The 22,619-nt window shown below is 43.1% G+C and overlaps 1 protein-coding gene across 1 annotated transcript in view; it reads left to right on the forward strand.

Moving 5' to 3' along the window:
- Window positions 1-22,619, forward strand: part of WWP2 (WW domain containing E3 ubiquitin protein ligase 2) — a 142,872-nt gene that overhangs the window by 105,341 nt on the left and 14,912 nt on the right. The window contains exons 9-10 of the mRNA XM_087870545.1: window positions 7,927-8,016; window positions 16,530-16,704. Of these exons, the coding sequence (XP_087726671.1) occupies window positions 7,927-8,016; window positions 16,530-16,704 (265 nt within the window). The remainder of the gene's footprint in view (window positions 1-7,926; window positions 8,017-16,529; window positions 16,705-22,619) is intronic.

Raw genomic sequence — 22,619 nt, forward strand, 5'->3', positions numbered from 1 at the left:
GCGCCCCTACAGTGAAGTTTTTATGTGCATATCTGGTCTGCATATTTTTTTTAAAGAATTTATTTATTTATTTTAGAGAGAGAGAGAGAGTGTGTGGGGGTTGGGGGAAAGGGCAAAGGGAGAAGGGGAGAGCGAATCCTCAAATAGACTCCCCACTGAGCGCCAGATGCAGGGCTGGATCCCAGGACTCTAAGATTATGACCTGAGGTGAAACCAAGAGTGGAATGCCTAACTGACTGAGCCACCCAGGTGCCCCTGCATATCTGTTTCTTTGAGGCATGTGCTGGAGCTGGAATGTTATTGTAGGGATTGAAGATCTTCAATTTTAGTAGTACTGTCAAATTGCTCACCAATACCCTCCCACGAGCATGCATAAGCATTCCTGCTAAAACTTAATATTGTGAGATTTTTTTTTCCTTTTGGCCAGTTTGATGGGTGTGAATGGTGTCTCTTTGTGGTTTTAATCTGAATTTCCTTGAATGCCACTGAGATTGACACTCTTGTACATGTTTTTATTTGGTTCTTTGATTTCTTACTTTGTGAGTTGCCTCTTTGTATATTTTTGTCCATTTTTCTATTTGGCTATTTGTCTTTTTCTCTCTCATCTGTGGGGTTTCTTCATATATGCTGGATACTAACTGCTTTTTAATTCTGTGCACTGCAGACATTTTCTTCCAGCCTGTGGCTTGTCTTTTCACTTTCTAATGTTGCCTTCCATTGTACAGGAATTCAAATTTAAAGCAGCCATGTTTGTTAATCTTTTTCGTGTGCCATTTGTGTCTTGTCTAAAATTCTTCCTTACGCTGAAGTTGTAAAAATTTTACACACACTCTCCCCATTTCGTTGATTCTGACACACTTGTTATTTCACATTTAAACTTGAAAATCGAGATGCAATTTACAAACATAATTGGTAGTATTTTTTTCTTTCTTGGTGATATGTTAAATCATTCAATTGATGGCATTTTAGATTTAATGAAAAATAGTATATTTACGTAATTTTTAAACAAAAATTTGATTATATTATGCGTGTCATTTGTTAACTTGCTTTTTCTACCCAATATATGGTAAATATCTGGATAAGTCAATATTATCTATCATGTTTTTTTCAATGACTGTTATACCCATCATAGAAATGACATGATTTATTGTACTCATCCTCCATTTGGGGGCTTTAGGTTGTTTCCTAAACATGTTTTTGTGCAACATGCTGTAACATACTGTGACATATGTACTTACAGCTAAATCTTTGACACATAATTATTTCCATGGCATACATCCTAGAAGCAGAACTACTGAGTAACGAGATATTCACAGAGGAAAGGTTTTTGACCAAGCTGCCAAATTGCCCTTTTGAAAGAGTATACCCATTTTTGCTCCCACCAAATATTTTTTAAAAAGTGAGTTTTTCTCTGCATTGCCAAATTTATCTGCAAAATCTGTTATCCGCAAAAATGTTAAACTTTTTTTTTTTAATGTACACCATCTCCAGGAATTGTCTTGCCTCTCCGTGAAAGCATGCATTTGAATATTGTCCTTCACGGGGGAGCAAATGCAAAGAAATTGGATGGTTGAAGGAGAAGAAAAACACACTTAATTCAGAAGTTTCGATTGAAGCTAAACAGTGCCATTCTCTGCTTAAAGGACGTAAAGTGCTGGTTGTTGATAGTTTTCAAAAAGGGGTTAGTGTGCTTAGATTGAAAGGAAAGCTCAGTATCTGAAAAAAGTTTCTTAGGGGAAGACTGAGTTTAACACATTTCCTACCCAGTTTACAAAGGATCTACTGAAGCCGTGAAAACGGTGAGCAGGAGATTTGTTCCCTTGCACCTAGATTTCTGGCTCGTAAAAGTCTAAAAATGTCCCTAACAGAGGAAATAAATCTTATGTTTCACCCAGGAAGTGGCCGAAGCTTGGGGAATAGGATTTGGTTCAGTCATTTATTAGACAAGGAGAAAATAAACAGTGAATTCCACGGGGTTTGGGCCTTTGGGGAGTTGAACTTCCATATAGGCAACTTTAAGAATACTTGAATACTTTCAGTGTCTTTTTCTGAAGTTGAGTTTTTTATCTAAGTAGCCAGCAAGGCATCTTTTCTTTGAGGGCATGTAAGGGTTCTGGCCTGACCTTGTTTTCTAACAGAGTGTATTTTGAATGAGTGTCAACTTTACTAATGCCCCATGCCTGTATCAGTAAAAGTGTGCAAATTAGTAAATAATAAAAGTTAATAATGCTCTTACTAAGATCGAATTTTTGAGCATGTTGATAGGTAAATCTGTGAGGGCCTTTTATTTTTTTTATTTTTATTTTTTATTTTTTAAAGATTTTATTTATATATTTGACACAGAGAGCACAAGCAGGGGGAGCAGCCGGCAGAGGGAGAGGGAAAAGCAGGCTCACCGCTGAGCAGGAAGCATGATGCGGGGCTCAGTCCCAGAACCCTGGGATCATGACCCGTGCCGAAGGCAGGCGCTTAACCAACTGAGCCACCCAGGCGCCCCTGTGAGGGCCTTTTAAAGAGGACATCTCTGATACTAACCTGAACTCCTTGCCTGGCTTTCAGCCCTTCCCAACTTAATCGTACTCTTGGTGAAAATGTGATTGTATCCAAACATGGAAGGTAGGCATGTTGATCAGGGTTGGTTGAGTGGCAGAATAATCGAGAATTTCCTGAAGACCTTTTAGAAAAGCTTCCACAAGAAATGTAGTTTAGGGGAACAGACAATTTCCTTTCAGATTATACAGGAGAGAAATGATTAGGTGTCGTCCTTACAATGGGATTTTTTACCCTTTTAATGATGGCGATGGGGGGGCGGGTTAGGGCATGGGCACGGAAGATACAGTACTGAATAAAAGGCATAGGAGCAAAGGTAATTTAAGTTAAAAAAAATTACCTACAATTAATTGAAATTGGAGACTACTTTTTAAGTGCCTCAGAATACAAAGACCCTGTGTAGTCCATGGTCGGACTGAATGTTACTCGTTGAAGGCCAAGGAGCAATGTGTTGGGAAGGGACCTGAATCAAGCTTGATGCTTTGAACACTGTTTCTGAGAGCATCAAAGAAAGCTATTCAGTGGGAGAGGATATGACCATGTGACCAGGATGCAGTATTGAGACCCATGGGTAGTATGATTGAAAAGCCTTTTTATCTCAGTGTGAAGAAGATGCTTATAAGGGACAGAAACCTAACCCCTGACAGGGATGTGCTGATGAAAGGTCGCTGCCAGTATCACTTTCTTGGCATGGGGAGACCGAACCAAGACAGTCGGAAGGCTTAATCTATGTGGGTCAGCAGCTACTGAGGAGACAGGAGAATTGGGAGGCTCTTTTGATTGTCGCTAGAATTGACCGACTGTGCTGCAGTGAATGAAGGGAAGAGGTTTGTGTGAATTCTGAGGAGCCGTGCAGGTAAGGGAGGAGTCGAGAGTTCTCTAAGAAAAGCAGTTAGGCCAGGTCATGGATCAGGGAGGACCCACATGGACATTTAATCTGAGCAGGAGTCCAATTTTAAAAGGAAAAAATGTAGATATCAAAAAAGGTAATGCAAGAAAGGTCTTGTTCCTCTGGTAACTATTTTTCCAGTTAAGCCAATTGAGAGGGTTCACAGAAGGACGTGGAGATTTACTGGACAATAACAGCCCCTGAAAGAGAGACTTTCATTTCTAGGATCAGCTGGGATCAAAGATGGGATGGACAGATCTTATCCGGGCTTGGAAAGAGCTGCTGTAACTCTTGAATATAAGCGAAGAGGACTTCACACCGATTTTCTTTCTGTCGGCATGTGGGAATACCAATGTGGCAATTAAAGGCATTGACTTCATGGAATTTTAAGCGTTATCCCATCTTCAAATTAAAATATGAGCCAAAGTGTAACAAAACTAAGGTTTTTGCTTTGCCTGAAATGAATTATAAAAGTAGAGACTACTTAGAAGATGAAAGTTGTAACAAAAGAATTTTTGGAGTAAAGAAAAATGTGTTCTGGCACCTTGTATCTGCAATTGCTATGACAAATATTTTGTCTTTTTTAAAAGGTGCGGCCTCACCCACATGTTATGGACGCGTTTCCAAATAGTGACTACAAAATGAGCAGACTCGTTTTGTTGGTGCTTTTGTGCCAGAAATTGCCAAGGAAGGGAAGGAGCTAGCTAACTTCTCAGGGAATGCTGAGGAATTCTCAGTCACTTAGGCCTTCCTGGGAACAAATGTTATGAAAGAGTGGTTTGTTGCCATTTCCTTGAGCAGCTTCCATATTTCAGTACTTAACCCGTAAGCCAAGTATCTTTCTCAAGACTATCTCATTTCCAAATTCATATGAATAAGAGGGTATCAGATTTGCTGCTCTGTTACCAAGCAGACGGGAGGAGTTTGAGGATCTGGTGTGAAGCCACAGTACGTTAGCCTGGCTCTTTCGCTGAGAGGTCCTCACAAGAGAGGTTCTCCATAGATGGAAGACCAGCCTCGAGAGCTGGTAGTATTTTTTACTGTTTTGTCTTTAATTCAGAAGGGCATCTAGAGGGAGAAGATCTTTAACTTTTAACCCAGTGTGCATTTTCATCTGGTCACTTTTGGCAGAATATTCTGCCCTTTTAACAAAACCGTTAAGTGTAAGGATCTTCTTTTTGCAGTGGGAGGAATTAGGACATCTGGGTCAAGTCACCCATATCTACTTTAACCAGAACATTGAGCAAGAATACCCAGGAGAGATGATGTTCTTGAGCTACAGGTTAACGGTGTAGGTGGCACTCTGGTCCTCAAGCTAGTAGTTGATCCCTTTTTTTTTTTTTTTTTAAGATTTTATTTATTTATTCAACAGAGATAGAGACAGCCAGTGAGAGAGGGAACACAAGCAGGGGGAGTGGGAGAGGAAGAAGCAGGCTCATAGCGGAGGAGCCTGATGTGGGGCTCGATCCCAGAACGCCGGGATCATGCCTGAGCCAAAGGCAGACGCTTAACCACTGTGCCACCCAGGCGCCCCAGTAGTTGATCCCTTTTGAGAGATGGGACTGTGAACCACTGGACCTCACTGTTCCCAGGGCTAACCCTCCCACTGGTGCGAAATGTACAGCCTCGGGGTGCCTGGGTGGTGCAGTCATTAAGCGTCTGCCTTCAGCTCAGGGCGTGATCCCAGCGTTCTGGGATGGAGCCCCACATCAGGCTCCTCCGCTGGGAGCCTGCATCTTCCTCTCCCACTCCCCCTGCTTGTGTTCTCTCTCTCTCTGGCTGTCTCTCTGTCAAATAAATAAATAAAATCTTTAAAAAAAAAAAAAAGAAATGTACAGCCTCTTCTGGTAGATCATGTCTGAGCAGCGGGTTATGATTAAAATGGAGCCTAGAGATGAACACGGTGGACCCATTGTAATTACTGTCCCGTTGTCTTGATTCTCCAGGGCCCCCTACCTGGACTCCATTGCTGTTCACTTTGAGATGAGGGATTGGGAAATCACCTGGTACCTTGTTTTCTGGGTAGTAGGTTCCCTATAAATTCCAGTCGACCTTCCTTTTCCTCTTTTCTTTCTTTCAGCATGTTGTGGGAACACTCAATGGCTGGGGAGTCAGAGCTGAGTTGGAATGACACATAAAAGTTACTTAGCTTCTCTGATCCTCAGTTTTGCCCATGGTGATAGCATTTCCCACCTTAAAGGATGGAGGCAAGGACTGCTTGGGTAGAATGTGAACCTGTAGCTCATTATAGATGCTCAGAGGGTGATGGTGCCCCCCTTCCTTTCCCTGCCGTAAATCTGTATCTGAGCTAGCCTCTGAGGTGTGGATTGGTGCGGGCTGCTGATCAGACATTTTGGTTTAAATGAGAAACGGTACTGAATAAAGCTAATGTGCATTGGAATAGCCACACCAGGCTTAGTAATAGAAGTTAGGACATTCATTTCAGTATGCAGTCTGCTCTGCTATTACGTACCTGTTCCTAAAAATCATCACACAAAGGGAAAAATAATGCAATAAAAACCACAGGGCTTAGAGGAAAAGAATGGGTTAGGGGTATAACACTCAAAAAAGTGTCAGTGACAGGGGCTCCTGGGTGGCTCAGTTGGTTAAGCATCATTCTTCAGCTCAGGTCATCATCTCAGGGTCCTGGGATCCAGCCCCGTGTCAGCGGGGAGTCTGCTTCTCCTTCTCCCTCTGTGATCTCTCTCACTCTCTCTCAAATAAATAACTAAAATCTTTAAAAAAATGTGTCAGTGACATACATGAAAAATAGGAACCTAACAATGGTGGTAGCACAGTTTTACACGTTAAATGGTTGAGATACATAACAGTACAGTAAGTGTGTGTTTCTGTGAAAAGACCTGAAATGTGCTTGTTGAAGCTGGTGTTTGAAGATTTTGAGCTTGTGAGTGTTGTTGCAAAGTGGTGCAAGAAGGGCGGTCTGAAATCAGACGGGAGTTGTAACGCCAGATGTGGATGAGCACGGCGTACAGCATGTAGTAAACTGAGGCAGCTGGTAGATGCATATGGGCTTTGTGTATTCCTACGTGACTGGGTTCAGCTGGGGGAAGTCATCTGTGTGCATTTCGTGTTTCTAAAAGGAAAAGTGGTGCATAAGCAAACACAAAATTCACATTACGCTCACATTGTTCCCTCATGTATCAATCATGTTGGGATAGATTTATGTTTTCAAAACAAGCATTTCAGCAGAACTGACTGTACTAACTTCCTGGAAAAGGTCACCTTCCCCTAGGCAGTACCCACAAGTAGAAGTGAATGAAATCAATGTAAAACATAAAGGCTATTGGGACCATTAGCATCCTTTATAAAGTGGTGATTATTTTATAAATATAAAAATTTGCATCCTTTATATATGGATTACTGTGTTCTGAGTAAGTGGAGTTTATTGTCAGACTGCGTTGAGTATGGGAATAATAGGAGTGTGGGGGTGGATGGTCCTTGGCTGTATTTTGTATTGGTTTTGCTTTTAGATTATTTCTTTGGATCGTCTCCTACCTTATTGTTCTTCCATTAGCACAGAGTGGCCACTGTCAGCACCCCTATCTCATATTAACTTACACACAGACTCATGAGAAGAGGAGTCAATAAATAACATGAGGAGAGCAGTCAGTAAATAACAGTACACTGTGTTTCTTTTTTTTTTTTTTTTTAAGATTTTATTTATTTATTTGACAGAGACAGAAACAGCCAGCGAGAGAGGGAACACAAGCAGGGGGAGCGGGAGAGGAAGAAGCAGGCTCGTAGCGGAAGAGCCTGATGTGGGGCTCGATCCCAGAACGCCGGGATCACGCCCTGAGCCAAAGGCAGGCGCTTAACCGCTGTGCCACCCAGGCGCCCCAGGACACTGTGTTTCTTGATTTACCCAGATCTCTGTTAAAGATCCTCTGTAAATGAATCTTATATTTGAAAAAGAAATGTGATCATGAATATATTTGATCCTAGAAGAACAGTTATATATATATAAATATATATAGTGATAGTCCTATAATTTGTGACTTTAAAAGGTAGTATATTCTACAAAGGCAGGAGGGTCCCTAGATAAACGTTAGGTGAGATCTCTGAAGCCCAGAAATTGCATACAAATTTTTGTTGGTATGTGCACTTTGGAAGGAAAACGTCCTTCGCTTTTATCCCATTCCTAAAGGGATCTTTGATCCTAAAATGGCCATGAAACACTGATTTGGAAAAGTCCATAGAATGTAGATTCATATGGATCATTTAGGTGAAGCTAGAGTGATCGATGGCATATTCCAGTACATTGACTTCCTAAAGGAGAGATTTTGTTCTTAAGAAGTATTCGTGGGTGCCACCGTTAGTGACAGCATGGAGCTGGTTTGACCATTGGGTTGATCTCATATGTCATCTTTGTCTTCTTCAAGTTGCCACATCAGTAGTGAAGGACTCCTTCTCAAACAAGGATACATTTCAACTGTGTATCTCATGCTTCCCTTGACTTTATTTTTCAGATGGGAACAGCGAGAGCTGCCTAATGGGCGTGTCTATTATGTTGACCATAATACCAAGACCACCACCTGGGAGCGGCCTCTTCCTCCAGGGTAAGGCTTGGGCTGGTAAGCCCTGAGACTCTAGAACTGGCACCAAGAGTCACCTGCTGGCTTCTCTACCATTCACTGCCATAGCCATCTCTTTAGTTCCGCCTACTCTTTGCTCCTTTCCCTCTCTTTTTTCCCCTTCCCTTGTCTTCTCCTTCTGCATTCTTTTTTCTCTCTATTTTCCCTTCTCCCCTTATTCATTGTATTGGCCATGACTGATGGCCACGGGCTTTAGTAAGTGATACTCAGAACTACCATGGCTGTTGGGTCCTGGAGGAAGAGGGCTCCTGCCTCCTGGGCCTTTGGTATCTTGATGCCCTCAGTTATTTCACCTACGGAGGTACCCTATCAGGGTCAGGTTCTCAGTCTCTTTCTGCAGAGGTAGCAAAGTACAGGGACATTTATCCCTGGTCACCTGATTGCTTTTCCTATGCACTTAATTCTCCTCTCATTTCTTAGGACATCCTAGGATTTTCACAGCATCTCTGGGGGAAAAAGGGCATGAGGAAGCCAAGATAGAAAGGGTGTTAATGCATTTCACAGTACCCTATGCCTGATCGGCCCCTGAAGGGTGCTTCTCGTTCAGTTGGGCTTTGTGAGAATGCAGCTAAGTTCTCTAAAACCAGAGGATGAGTGAGGCTTCCAAGTGAGGGAAGACTGTCCAAGTTTAAGGAGAAGGGGTTTGGTTCCCTCCTTGCCAGGGACAGAAAGTTCTTTCCACATGTGCCTTTTGGTCCTGAGGGCTTTCAAAAGAGAATGTATTCTGGTCTCAGGAGAGAATCACCTCCCAGTGAAGCAGTCATGAAGGGCTCCTACAGAACATATGAACACCTCCCCACCAAGCTTGTAAAGGGAGAGGATGTCAGGGGTGGGGAGTATCAGGAAAACCCATGTGCTGTGGTTCAGCAGTCAGGTATGTGCTGGGCAAATACCACCTCACCTTCTGGTCCTACGAATTTCCATGGATGGGCTGTTTTTAGTTTCAGTTTTCCAGTAGAATGCCGTGTTTTCCTTTTTTTCCTTACCCTTCTGGAAACAAAACTATAATCTGTCATCATTAGTCCTTGTTCTGTTTTCTACTTTAAGTTCAGAATATTTATTTACATATTTAACCAAAGTAAAATATTGACTTCTTAGAAAAAAGTCAGACTTTTTACTTTGGAAATTATGGAAATTTTCATATTATGATGGATAGTTTCAAATACGCAGTAATTAGAATCCCCACATACTCAACACTTGGCTTCAGTAATTATCCAACTCATGGCCAGTCTTGTTTCATCTGTACCAGAGGTTAGCAAACTATGAGCCTGTGGACGAAATCCGACCTCTACCCATCTTTGTAAATAAAGTTTTATTGGAACTCGTACACACTCCTTTGTTTACTTATTGTCTATGGTTGTTTTCATGCTCAACGGCAGAGTTGAGTAATTGCGACATAGACTGTATAGACTGCCAAGCCTAAAATATTTACTTTGTAGCCCTTTATAGAAAAAATTTGCCAACTCCTGATCTGTAATTCTCACCCGGCCCTCTCCCCCTTTCTTAGATCATTTTGAGGCAAACCCCAGGCATCATATAATTTTATCCATATTTTGGTATATATTCCTAAAAAATGTTCTCTTATTAAAAACAAAACCACTGTATTGTTAACAGTATTTCCTTGCTGTCATCGAATACCCAGTCAGTAGTCAAATCTCTCCAGTGTCTTGTAAATTAATCATTGAAATTTAACAGGATGCTTTTTATACTTCTACTTTTTGTGTCAACAACCCATGTATTTAAAAGCAACATTACCTCTGAAACCAATAATACATGTGTTAATTAATTGAATTAAAATAATTAAAAAAATAAAAGCAGCCTTAACTCTAGAAGTGTTCTGGTTGCTGCCTCTTACCCTCTCTGGCCTATAAGTTACATAGCATTGATTTTTAACAGGATGCATTTTATACTTGTACTTTTTGTGTTGACAACCCATCTATTTAAAAGCAACATTACTTCTGAAACCAATAATACATATGTTAATTAATTGAATTAAAATAATTTTAAAAAATAAAAGCAGCCTTAACTCTAAAAGTGTTCTGGTTGCTGCCTCTTACCCTCTCTGGCCGATAAGTTATGTAGGCCTTGATATTGTGAACATTTGGATGGAATCTAAGTGAAGATATTTAATGGTGTCTCCTAAGGATGGCCCAAGATTTGATTCCTCTTTGAGTGTTCAGGTGGGACACTAAAGTCAGCTTTCTTATTTTCAGAACAGTTTTAATGTTTTATTGGGAGATGGCTCAGCTCACATAGCCTATTAGTTTTTTTTTTTTTTTTTTTTTTTTACGATTTTATTTATGTGACAGAGAGAGAGAGAGAGCACAGTCTGGGGGAGGAGCAAGCAGAGGGAGAGGGAGAAGCAGGCTTCCTGCAGAGCAGGGAGCCTGATGCGGGGCTTGATCCCAGGACCCTGGGATCATGACCTGAGCCAAAGGCAGATGCTTAGCTGACTGAGCCACCCAGGTGCCCCCAAATGGTCATTTTTTATCTAGGAACAGAAAGTATTGGCCCTGGTAACTAAAGATGAATGCGGTAATTTGCTCTTAGGTGGTGCTCAGACCAAAGGTGAGCAGGGAGAGGGGTCTCCATAGAGCACGGTGTAGGGGAGGCCTCAGAGAGAGGTGGATCAAACTTGGTCTTGCAGGAAATGCTGGAGGTGGACTTAAAGACAAGAGGAAGTTGATCCAGGTTTGGGGAACAGTGTGAATGGAAAAGATGTCTGTAGGGAATGATTCATGGAGCAGTTTTGCTGGAGTGGAAGGTTTATGTGAAACAAAGATGCTCAGAGTGTGTCTAGCAAGGCACCTGGCTGCGGCGGGCATGCCTGCTGGAAGTGGAGATAGTAAAAGGGCTGACTGGGCCTCCAGCCATTGCTCTGTTTTTATAGATTGTGAATCTTTGTAAGATTCCACCCGGAATCAAGGGTAGGGTTATGCTGCTTAGAAGTTTGAAATTCACCAGTGCAGAGGACTTTCAGTTAAACATGTGGATTGAACATGTGTTTATTTCCATTCCTTTCTGAAAACCCCCTAAAATGGCAATAAAAGTATAATGATAAAAGAGTGGAAGAGGAGAAGCAGCATATGGGAGATGGTAATCAAAGTTTAGTTGCTGATAGCTAAATGGCAGAGCTGAGAAAGCTGAAACCCAAGCTTGCAGTGTGGGTATCCCTCAGGAAGCCAGCCAGTTTGCAGCTCGCAGCCCTGGAAAGCCTCAGCAATCAGACATTGGGGTGTGTGTGTGTATGTGTGTGTGTATGTGTGTGTATGTGTGTGTAGTGAGACTAAATAATCGTGAAGTTAAGTTAGAAATCTGTGCAGGGAGGGATGCCTGGGTGGCTCAGTCGTTAAGCATCTGCCCTCAGCTCAGGGCGTGATCTCGGCGTTCTGGGATCGAGCCCCACATCAAGCTCCTCCGCTGGGAGCCTGCTTCTTCCTCTCCCACTCCCCCTGCTTGTGTTCCCTCTCTCGCTGGCTGTCTCTCTCTGTCAAATAAATAAATAAAAAATCTTTAAAAAAAACAACAACAAACAAAAAACAAAACAAAAGAAAGAATCTGTGCAGGGAGCATTTAGGTTCTCAAGTTGTCAGCCATCACTTGCATCCTGCTGTCACAGGCATGCGTGCACATGTGTATGCCTCTTGCACACAGGCACACATGCAGCCGGCCTGTGGAATATAGCCGTAGTGGAAGGCGGAGATGAACTCAGAAGAAAAAGGGATTAAGTGAGGACCCTGTCCCCAAGTTAAAGACTGGAAAGTCTTTTGCTGGGTAAAGTGACCAGTCTAAGGGAAGAGAACTGCAGATTGTGCTATTTGGGGGTCTTCTAGTCAAACAGCAGAGTGAAGCCACTGGTCAGCCCACCCGGACCTGGATACCCAGAGTGTCCATTCAGCATTTTAATGACTCACTTTTAAATGTGAAAGAACAGCCTGGGATCAACAGACAGAGAAAAAGGGACTTGGTGAAAACAATGTGGAAAGTATAAAACCAAATTATAATTCATATCCTCAAAAATTTGGGAGGAAATATGGCATCTGTGCAAGAACAGGAGACTGGAAAATGGACCATGCAGGAAATAAGACCTTTTATTTTTATTTTTTTAAGTATTTTATTTGTCAGAGAGAAAGAGAGAGAGCGCAAGCAGGGGGAGCAGCAAGCAGAGGGAGAAGCAGGTTCCCCGCTGAGCAAGGAACCCGACATGGGACTTGATCCCAGGACCCTGGCTGGGATCATGACCCGAGCCGAAGGCACATGCTTACCCAACTGAGCCACCCAGGCGTCCCAAGAAGACCTTTTAGAAATTAATATATAGTTGACCATTGAACAACCTAGGGGTTAGGAGTGCTGACCCCCTGCACAGTTGAAAATACGGAGATAACTTTGACTCCCCCAAAACTTAACTACTAATAGCTTACTGTTGACCAAAAGCTTCATAATTAATTAACAAATATTTTGCATGTTATATGTATTATGCACTATAATCTTAGAATAAATTAGGGTAGAGAAAAGAAAGTGTAAAGAAAATCATAAGGAAGAAAAAATACGTTTACGGTGTATTTATTGAGAAAAATCCACATGTGAGTGGATTCAAACCTTTACTGTTCAAGTGTCAACTATATATAATGCAGAAATAAAAATTACAGGATTGCAAGATAATGTTGGAGATAAGAAAATTAGAGGATGAGTCTAGGAGATTCAACATCATTCATGAATAGTTTAGCAAGAACTAGAAATAGAGGTTAGGAAATTACCAAAGAAAGAATAAAAGGATTTTGCTAGAATTGAGAGGTAATGTATTCAAATTCAAAGGGCCTACCAAATGCCCAACCCAGAGAATGGGAAAAGAGTGACCCCAAGACACATTCTGGTGAAATTTTGGGATGGCAAGAGAGTATCTCAGAAGCCCCCAGAAGGTAAAAATAGGGAATCAAGGATCAGGAATCAAGAATGCCATCTTTTGTCTCAACAGCCAACTATGGAGCCAGACCCTTAAAATTCTGATGGAAGAGTATTTCCTGTCTAGAAATCAACTCTTAACTCATCCTAACACTCAACTGTAAGGGTTGAAATAAAGGCATTGCCAGTGTTTCAAACAATTCACTTCGGTGTGTTCTTTCGCAGAAGCTACTAGATGATTTGTTCCACCAGATGAGAGGAAACCAAGAAAGAAGTCGTGAGATGTAGGACATAGGGGACTCCATTCAGGGGCCAAAGACATTCCCAAGAGGAAGGTGAGGGAAGATGATTCAGGACAGTGATGTAAAGCCGGCCTGGAGGACGGGTGTCCACATAGGACAAAGTGTGCCTGTAGAGACATGGCTGAGGCACATCTAACTGACACCAAGAGGCCACCTGTGCTATGAGAATCTGGGGGGGAAGTAGTGATCGGTTCTTGAAAACCAAGCAGAATAAAATGCATAGTTCTTTAACTTCAGAAAAAAAAAGTTGTACAAGTAAGAAAATATATTCGTAGTATTCTACAAAGTCAGAATACAAACTCTGAATGTTGACTGAATGATGATTTTCTGAATTGGGAGGCTGGGGGAGGAGAGGGCACTGTGGGTGCTGTGGGGTGGGATACAGTAACTAAATGCTCAGCTCCGAAAGTGAAAGGTTCACAAGTAACGTCTGATATAACAGAAATCCAGACATAATGGAGGAAGTGTGTTATTCAGAAATATGGCTGTAGATAGAAGACACAGTTGGGAATTGAAAGTTGTTGCTTCAGAGGAGCAAGAATCAGCAATGGGGAGAGGTAGGAAAGGGAGATGCTGGTTTTTTTATTGTACCTCCTGTAGAACTATTTATATTTTAAACTATTGATACATGATTCCTTAGATAAAAAAGAAAAAGAAAAATCACTAGTTGAGAGGGTTTATGAGAAAGGTGGGAAGGTTCCAGTTTGTTGTGGGCTTCGAATACTAACTTGAGGTTTCGACTCAAGGGCGGTGTGGAGTTAGTTGAAGGTTTTGAGCAGGAGCATCACACAGAAGCTGGGGGGGGGGGGTGCACAGTCTGGTATGATTATCCCGGTGGCAGTTTATAGGCTGGCTCAGAGTGGGGAGTTTTGCTCAGGGATAGTTGGACATAGAAATGGAAAGTCAGGGGCAGGTGACAACAACGGAAGAAGCCCTCGGGCTGAATGGTTTACTCACAGCAGCAGGAAGGGAAGAGTCAGGAATGATGGGGTAGCTTCACCCCTGGGAGGAGGACTAGCAGGAGGAAGACCGGGGAAGACTCCGGTTTGGGGAGAGAGCTGTGGCATTTGTTGAGTCCAAAGTGACTGTGGGTCATAAAGGCAAAGCAGTCTAGCAGGCAGAATCCAGATGCAGTGTAGGGACTGGCCATCGGGACTGGAAACTCCTTGAAGAGAAGCCATTTTTAGAGAGGCCTTGAGTTAAAAGAATCATTGAAGAGGTGGCCCAAAAAAGTCAGTTAGGAAGCTAACCCTGAAAATTGAGGAAGGTACCGACCAAAGCATGATAGTCATGTGAGTAAGGTAAGGATTCAGAGAAGATGAAATGAGAAGATAGGGAACAAAGACTTTCCAACACATAGAGTGTAATCCATATTGGTTCTCTTTGTGTTGGGTTAGTGCTGTTTTCTTCAGTGGTATCTCTTTCTTATCTTTTTAAAGCTCCTTTTGTCCCTCTCCCCCTTTGAAATTTATAATGCAAACATCAGGCATACACCAAATCGAGAGAGTAGTACAATGAATCCCTTGTAACCACCACCTGGTTCTGACAATTAATAACATTTTATTTCATCTGACCACCTACTTTTCAGGAGAGGGGACTGATGAATTTTAAAGCAAATCCCAGATGTCATATCCTTTGAACCATAAATACATACATCTCTAACAGATAAGGGTTTAAAAAACAAAACAAAACTAGGGGCGCCTCACTGGCTCAGTAGGTAGAGCATGCAACCCTTAATCTCGGGGTTGTGAGTTTGAGCCCCACATTGGGCATAGAGATTACTTTAAAAAAAGAAAAACTAAACTAAAATACCATCATCCCACCCAACAAAATTAACAATATTTCCTTCCTTCATGCATGTCATACCCAATCTGTGTTCCATTTTCCCCAATTGTATTAAAAATGTTTTTATGGTTGATTTGAGTCAGATTCAAACTGAAGACCATCACATTGCTTTTGGCTGGCATGTCTCAAAAGTCTCTCTTAGTCTGTAAGTTCCCCACCCTTTCTTATTTTTTTCTGACCATTTATTTCTTGAAGATCATTGGCATTGGTTCTGTAGAATTTCTCATATTCCGGATGTGACTGATATGACCTTGAGGTGTTGGGTAACATGTTCCTCTATCCCTTGTCTTCCCTGTAAACTGGTAGCTAGATATGGAGGCTTGATTAGATTCGAATTCACTTTTTAATATTGACGTATGATTTACATACAATAAGATATACAGATTTCAAGCACATAGTTTGCTGAGTTTTGACAAATGCATACATTCCTGTAACCTACACACCATCAAAATGTTAAAGTGTTTCCATCATTCCACAAAGTTCCCTCTCTTACTTTCTTTTGATCGCTTCCTCCCTCATTGTGTGCAAATCAAGTTATACCAGCCAGGCACAGATGAAGATTTTTACCATCTGTTCTAGTCTTGCCTTGCCCATGGGTATTTTAGAATTACTGTAGAGAGCCACCCAGGCGCCCCTACCACACTAGTATTTTGGAAAGGTTGCTTTGTCACTAAAATTACTGTAGAGAACCCTACTGTTCATACCATCTCTTCTTCTCATGACCATGCAACATGTTTTTACTGGCACTTTATATCAGGATGATTTCTGTTGCAAGTAACAAAAATTGGAATCTAAATTGGCTTTATTAAATAATGAAGAGAATTCACTGGCTAATGTAACTGAAAATTCTAGATGTAGATCCTAGGTTCAAGTGAAGCCTGATCTAGTGACTCAACAATATCACCAAGGGGCTGGCTTTTTTTGGTTTTGTTTTGGTTTTCTACTCTGCCATCTATTGGGTCAACTTCATATTGTATCTGGGTCCAAGATGACAGCCAATGGCTCCTAGGACTGCATGCTTTCTCAGTCATATCTGTCAAGGAAGAGAGACTATTTTTCCTAGCATCCTAGCAAAGGTCATGAAATTTGCCTTCATTAAGCTCAACATAGGTCCCATGCCTACTCCTGATCCAGTCAGCTGCTCACCTCTGAACTTGGGAGTAGAGTCACCTTCCCCAGAACAACATGGATCTCCTAAATGGAAATCAGGAGCTAATGGTGAGGAGGGATTGGTGGCTGCAGAGGCAGCCACAAATGACCGCTTTCCCAGAAGCCTCCGTGACTGGGGCTTGCCTGGCCAGGCTCCCGTGCCAGATACCACGCTTAACCCTCCCTCAGTCCCTCCTTGCCAGCCGTCCTGAGATTTCTGTGGAATTTGAGGGTAGGGGTGGATGGTCGCTCTATTCATTCTGAGCTTAATGTTTCCAGCTGGGAAAAGCGCACAGATCCCCGAGGCAGGTTTTACTATGTGGATCACAACACTCGGACCACCACCTGGCAGCGGCCCACAGCTGAGTACGTGCGGAACTACGAGCAGTGGCAGTCCCAGCGCAATCAGCTCCAGGGCGCCATGCAGCACTTCAGCCAAAGATTCCTCTACCAGGTGAGAGGGCAGGGGCTCGCCACGAGGGTGTGGAGCCTCCCGGTGCTGAAGAATGTGCCACCTCACACAGCATCTGTTGACCTCTTTGGTGAGAGGGGAAAACCATGGCTGGAAACATCAGTGCTCTGGAGATTTTACGCATCACCGTGAAATGCCTCAAGTTCCATTATATCTAATTTAGTAACTCAATGTCTGTCTCTGTGTTTAGGATTCGAGATATCTGAAACCAAATTTACCGTCTTTCTTCCAAGACTGGATTTCTTTTCTGGCCCCTCCTTCCAAGCCCATTTTTCTAATTTGAAACCTGAAGATCAGCTGTGACCTCTCCTATACCTCAACTTTACAGAGCAGTAGCCACCCAAATCCTTTTCATTGCTGCTCCTGTTTTTCTTTAGATCTTTCTTATTTGACAGATTCACAAAGATAGAGGGAACTTTAAAATTGATCTGAATCAGGGCCTGGCAAACTATGGTCCGTGGGCCAAACTGGCCCACACTTTGTTTTGTAAATAAAGTTTTATTGGCACAGAAGCACTCCCGATAGTTTAGGTATTGACTCTGGCTGCTTTTACTGTAACAACAGAGTTGAGTAGTTATAACAGAGACCATATAGCCTATAAAGCCTAAAATATTTACTGTCTGACCCGTAAAAGAAAAAGTTTATTGACTCTTGGTCTAGTTCAGCTTCCTTCTACCTGATTCCTGATTTTCCTCTGTCCCTCCCAACTGAATGGTTGGGGCAGTCTCTGAATTGTTCTGTCTGTTGGCATTGCTCTCTTCTCCGATCTGTACTGCCTGTTCCCAGCAGAGTGATCTTCAAATGTCATTGTCAATTGATCACTTTTTAAAAGTCACTGTGAAAGGTTTAAGGAAGAGGGTTTTGCTCTGCAGTTATCACTGCCATTTTAATTACGGACTCGAAGCTTTCTGTGCTCATTATCTACAGAACAGCATTTGAATTTTCTATTCCAGAATTCAGAGTGCTAGGGTCCCAAGTTAACTGTCTAATGGCCTCCTGTACTGTGTCCCTTCAGGAACCCTCTAGCCTCACTGTCCATCCCATTAGAGCCTCTACCAGTGACCTGGTGGCTGGGGGGAACCCAGCCACACAGCCTCTTTGGTAGAGACGGGGATTCTGAAACTGGAACTCTGCATATTCTCGGGGCACCTTGAACATGAAGCTTGGGATTTGCACTAGAATCCCTATAGAAGGTGGTGGATTAGAGGCGGGAAACTTTTTGACCTGGTCCACAATATTGAATCACCGTGTTTAGTCAACATTGTTTCTATTTGAAATAAACTCTAAGCCCACAGTCCATTTCTTTTTTTTTTTTTTTTTTTAAGATTTTATTTATTTTATTTGACAGAGAGAGAGACAGCCAGCGAGAGAGGGAACACAGGCAGGGGGAGTGGGAGAGGAAGAAGCAGGTTCCCAGCGGAGGAGCCTGATGTGGGGCTCGATCCTAGGACCCCGGGATCACGCCCTGAGCCGAAGGCAGACACTTAACGACTGAGCCACCCAGGCGCCCCTACCACACCCATTTCTAAATTAGATACTTTCCTAGGTAGATGCTCAGAAAATCTTTAGTTCCATTGAACCAAGGAACATTCATTATCAGCTTTGTCTTTGTTTGCAGCTTTTTCTCTGCTAACCCAGAGCAGGAGCTACACCATCAAGCATAAGGGATGGTGCCATCCCTCTGGACTGGCCTGTCTCATCTTCTGTCTGGGGGGGCTGATGCTCATCATATAGCGAGTACACTGATGAGAAACCTCAGTTTCCTTAGTATGGATGAACAGAAAGCGCGATGTTTGTCCCATTACGTTGCGTCTAGGTCAGCTGTAATGCCTGGCTCTAATCCGTGCCCTGGGGCTTCTTAGGCCCGGCCTTGCACTCTGCAGCCCCTTTCACACTTGCCTGACATCCACTTCTGGCATGTGTCAAAACTGGATGGGATCTGGTCATTCTCTGCGGGTCAGAAATTGTTCCTCCAGAGGTAGCCCCTGAAGACTTTACCTGCTCTTTTCTTGGGTGGTCGTGGCTGCAAAACTAAGAAGGTCCAGGCATCTCTATCCTTTGACTTAGAGACAAGGACACGTTTTAGGAGTCTCCCAATGATTTTGTCTCCGTGCCTACTCAGCTTCTTTAATTTAAAAAAAAAAAAAAAAAAAAAAGGTGCGTGAGAGGGCAGGTTCTAGAGGTCACGTTCACTTGGTCTTTTGGAACATCCATTTCTCTTTCCCGCCTCTGTCACTCTCGCAGTGTCATCCTAGGCACACAGAGGTAGAACTTCACCTTGGAGGGTCCCCTTGAAGGAAACTTTATTTTTTTTTGAGTACTCTAAACTGGTTTTCTCAGCTTGGCTGAGGATTCAGGAGGGTTCTGGATGGAGGTGATTGTTCCCTTTTCTCTGTGAAACAAGATTCATATTGAAAAACGTGTGGAATCTTTCTTGGGTCAGCTTTCAGTGTCTCTCTGTTGATTTCCTTCTCCCCTGGATTTGCTTTGCCCCTCGTTTGCTACGGTGCCATGTCCTGGTCACCAGTAAGAAGAGTCGCTTTCATGCAGTTATTTTGGGGTTTGGCCTTGGCCCAGGGTTTGACTCGGAAGACTTAAGAGCTGATACTGTACCAGCGGCTTCCCCTCCTCCTCCTCCTGCTGGGCTGAAACCAAGACCACGTTCTTCCTCACTTGCTCCACAGAGAACTCAATGTGCAGTTCAAGATGGAAGCCAGGGGAACCCCACCTCGTAGTCTCCCATGGCTCCTTCCTGCCCTCTGCCTCATCACACACGTTTTTCGGTTACTCTTAGTGTTCCCTTATTTCTGATATGCTTCCATTTCCTGATGCCCCAGCGTGCCTTTGTTTCTTGTGACCACACTTGTGTTTTGCACTCACAGTTTCGCTGTGCCCGCTCTTTTGTGATACTGCTGCAGTCCCACGGCAATGCCCGCCCATTTTCGTGTATTGTGCCTACTGCTGTTTCTGCAGCACTCCCATAACCCCTGAGGTGGTCCTGCCTGAAGAACTAAAGGAGGTAGCCAGTGTCTGCAGGACTGAAAAAGACCATCCTGTGGCTCCTCTTGTGTGGATGCCAGATTGCATTATCCAGAAACAGACAACTCTCGTTTCTTACTCTGCAGAGAGCCCCTTGGATTGAACTCTCAAACACCTGGGTTTTGTTCTGCACCCATGGGGTGGAGCCTTAAAAAAGGAACCTGCTTTCTATACAGTAACCTTTATGCCCTTCTCAGAGCCTTTCTTGCCCTCGGCTGTATTTGCTAGACATTCTTTATTTCTGAGTTTGTATCTTAAAATATTACTGGAACTTAGTGCTTAGTCCTGAGGGAATTGAACTCAACGTGAGCTGTCTGGTTCACGGCCTGCACCTCAGATGTCCCAACCGTGGGACAGTTACCAGGAAAGTGATTCAATAGTGTTGCTTTCTGTTCCTACTAGTAAAGGAAACTCTTGTCGCTTAGAGTCACCTGCACATCCCAGGATCTTTCTTCTGACTGTAATCCCTTCACACCCATTTCTCTGTGCTTTTCTGACTGTGCTCCAAGCAATACTTAGGATCTCTCATTTTAGGGAAAATGTGGGCGAAGAAAAGGGACAGTTGGTTGACTTACTGGAGATGTGGGGTTTTGGTTTTCAGGCCATGATGTGTAGCTCTTATTTTTTTTGTTTCTCTTTGGCTTCTTTCGGTCCACTTCCTTTTCTTATTTTTCAAGTCGTACTATGTACATTAGGGAAGAAATGTCCAAAATAGTTAAGTGCTTTGCTTTAACTGCAAGCGGTAAAATTGTTATGTCAGCTTTCACTGACTCCTTCTCGTGTGTTCTTCATGCTTATCAATTTCTGGTCACTTTCCCTTCCATCTTGTTTCCTCTTCTGTTCTCCTTTTCACAGGTTTTTGGGGATATGGGTCTGATAGGATGAGAATAGGATAATGCCAAAGAAATTTATTTAAAAAACAACAGTACAGTGAAAGAGAGCTGGCATTGTATGAAGTTTAAAGAAAGGCCAGGATCATGAAAAAGGTTGGGGTGCCTGGGTGGCTTAATCACTTAAGCGTTGGACTCTATCTCAGTTCAGGTCTTGATCTCAGGGTTGGGAGTTCAAACCCCTTGTTGGGCTCCATGCTGGGTGTGGAGTCTATTTAAAAAAAAAAAAAGAAAGAAAAAGGAATGGAGGGAGGGAGGAAGGAAGGAAGGAAGGAAAAAAGGAAAAGACAAGGGTTGATACTTTTTTTATTCTCCTCCCTGTGCTTTGTATACAAGTCACAGTTGATTTTCATGAATAATAGAAATCCACTTGGTTAAACTTAAGCAGAAAAGGAATTTACCAAATGGGAATGGGGTAGTTCATAGAATGAACAGAACAATGACGAACCAAGCTCTGGCAGAAACCAGGGGTAGGCTAGGCAAAGGATGTTGCCGGGCTGTGCTGCCATTAAACACTGGTTGCTCCCTCGGACTACGGACGCAACTGTAGCAGTGAGTCATTCCAGAAGACCTCGTGCTTTCCTGCTGTTCCCCGGAAGTTCTGAGTGGGAGCATCTGACTGGCTGTTCTTTAAGTCATGTGCCTACACTGTAGGTGCCATGGTGTTGGAAAAGGAATATTTGATAGCTGATAAATATTTTTGGTTTCTAGTTCAGTGCCGTCACGGAGGCTGGCAGTAAAGATTGTTTGGTTTGTTGATCTGTTGAGTTATGCAGAAGATGACTGTCAGTCTACTGAAGCCCAGTTGGTACCAGTTGGGAGCTAATTTCCCGTTGGAGCTCATGGCTGCTTTGTGGATTACCCACTCATTCAAAAAACAAAAAACAAAACCACAAAACAAAACACTTGAAGCAGCAGATAGTTTTGCTCTGAATGCTTCTTTTACTTTTTTAAAATGACCTTTTCTGTATTTCTTCCCTTTTGCTACAGCTCATTACCCACTGAGTTCTATTTGGCTTCATGATCTGAAATGCACACGTATTTCACAAGTTAGTTCCTTTCCTTCTGTTACCGAATGCTTTTATAGCTACTGCTCTTCTGTGTTAACAAGGTTGGAGGAGCTTGGGTTTTATGAGATGCTGCACCCCACCCCCATCCCCTCACTCTCAGCAGAATGACCTGGGAGATGTCACATTTGGGAGCTCTCTTTCAGTAGCCATCAGACAAATCTGAATTGGGGTGGAAGTCTGAGCCACGTCCTCCAGGATGATGGTAACAGGGGCCCTAAATTGAGCACGGCCCAGCTTCCTTCATGCAGTTTCATTCTGCTGGGCAGGAGGCCTTTTGCTGAAAGGGGGCTCTGTCCCATCAAGGAACCTATGGTTTCAAGACTTAAACATCTTTGTTGGAACTTGCTTTGGAAGAGTTGCCTGTGCTGCCACCTTGGAAAGAAAGTTTTTCTGTCCTTTGAGCTGGGGGCAGAGGGCCGGCTATGAAGGGGTGGGGGGGGGTGTGCGTTGGCAGTTGAGTTCCACCAATGTTTTCTCAAGCCGAGACTGAGCCCCATTCATCCTCCTGCCCGTGTGTGGCTCTGTCACCCCCAGACAGAGCCAGCCGGGCAGCCCGAAGTCTGCATTGAGAACTTGATCCCTTCATGCGATGATCCAGTTTTAGTATGTGAAATAAAAATGCTTCAGCAAAAAAGAAAAGAAAAGAAAAGAAAAAAAGCAAGCAAGCCAGTGTGGAACAACGGACAATACTTGTTTTATTTAACTATGAAGAATTTTTGACAGCAGCCCCTTCCCCGCAGGATATGAGAACTCTTGGTCCACTGCAGCCCTGCCCCAGGGATCCCACAGCAGAATTAGCTGGGGGTGGGGGTTTCGAATGTAAACAGTGACCCTGAAGGCCTGGAGTCTGCTCCCCCTTCTTTCTCCTGTCTCTCCTGCTTGCTCGCCACCTCGCCCC

This window comes from Ursus americanus, chromosome 21 (assembly GCF_024610735.1).
Source record: "Ursus americanus isolate L20-20 chromosome 21, mUrsAme1.1.p, whole genome shotgun sequence".
In the NCBI taxonomy this organism is placed as follows: domain Eukaryota; kingdom Metazoa; phylum Chordata; class Mammalia; order Carnivora; family Ursidae; genus Ursus; species Ursus americanus.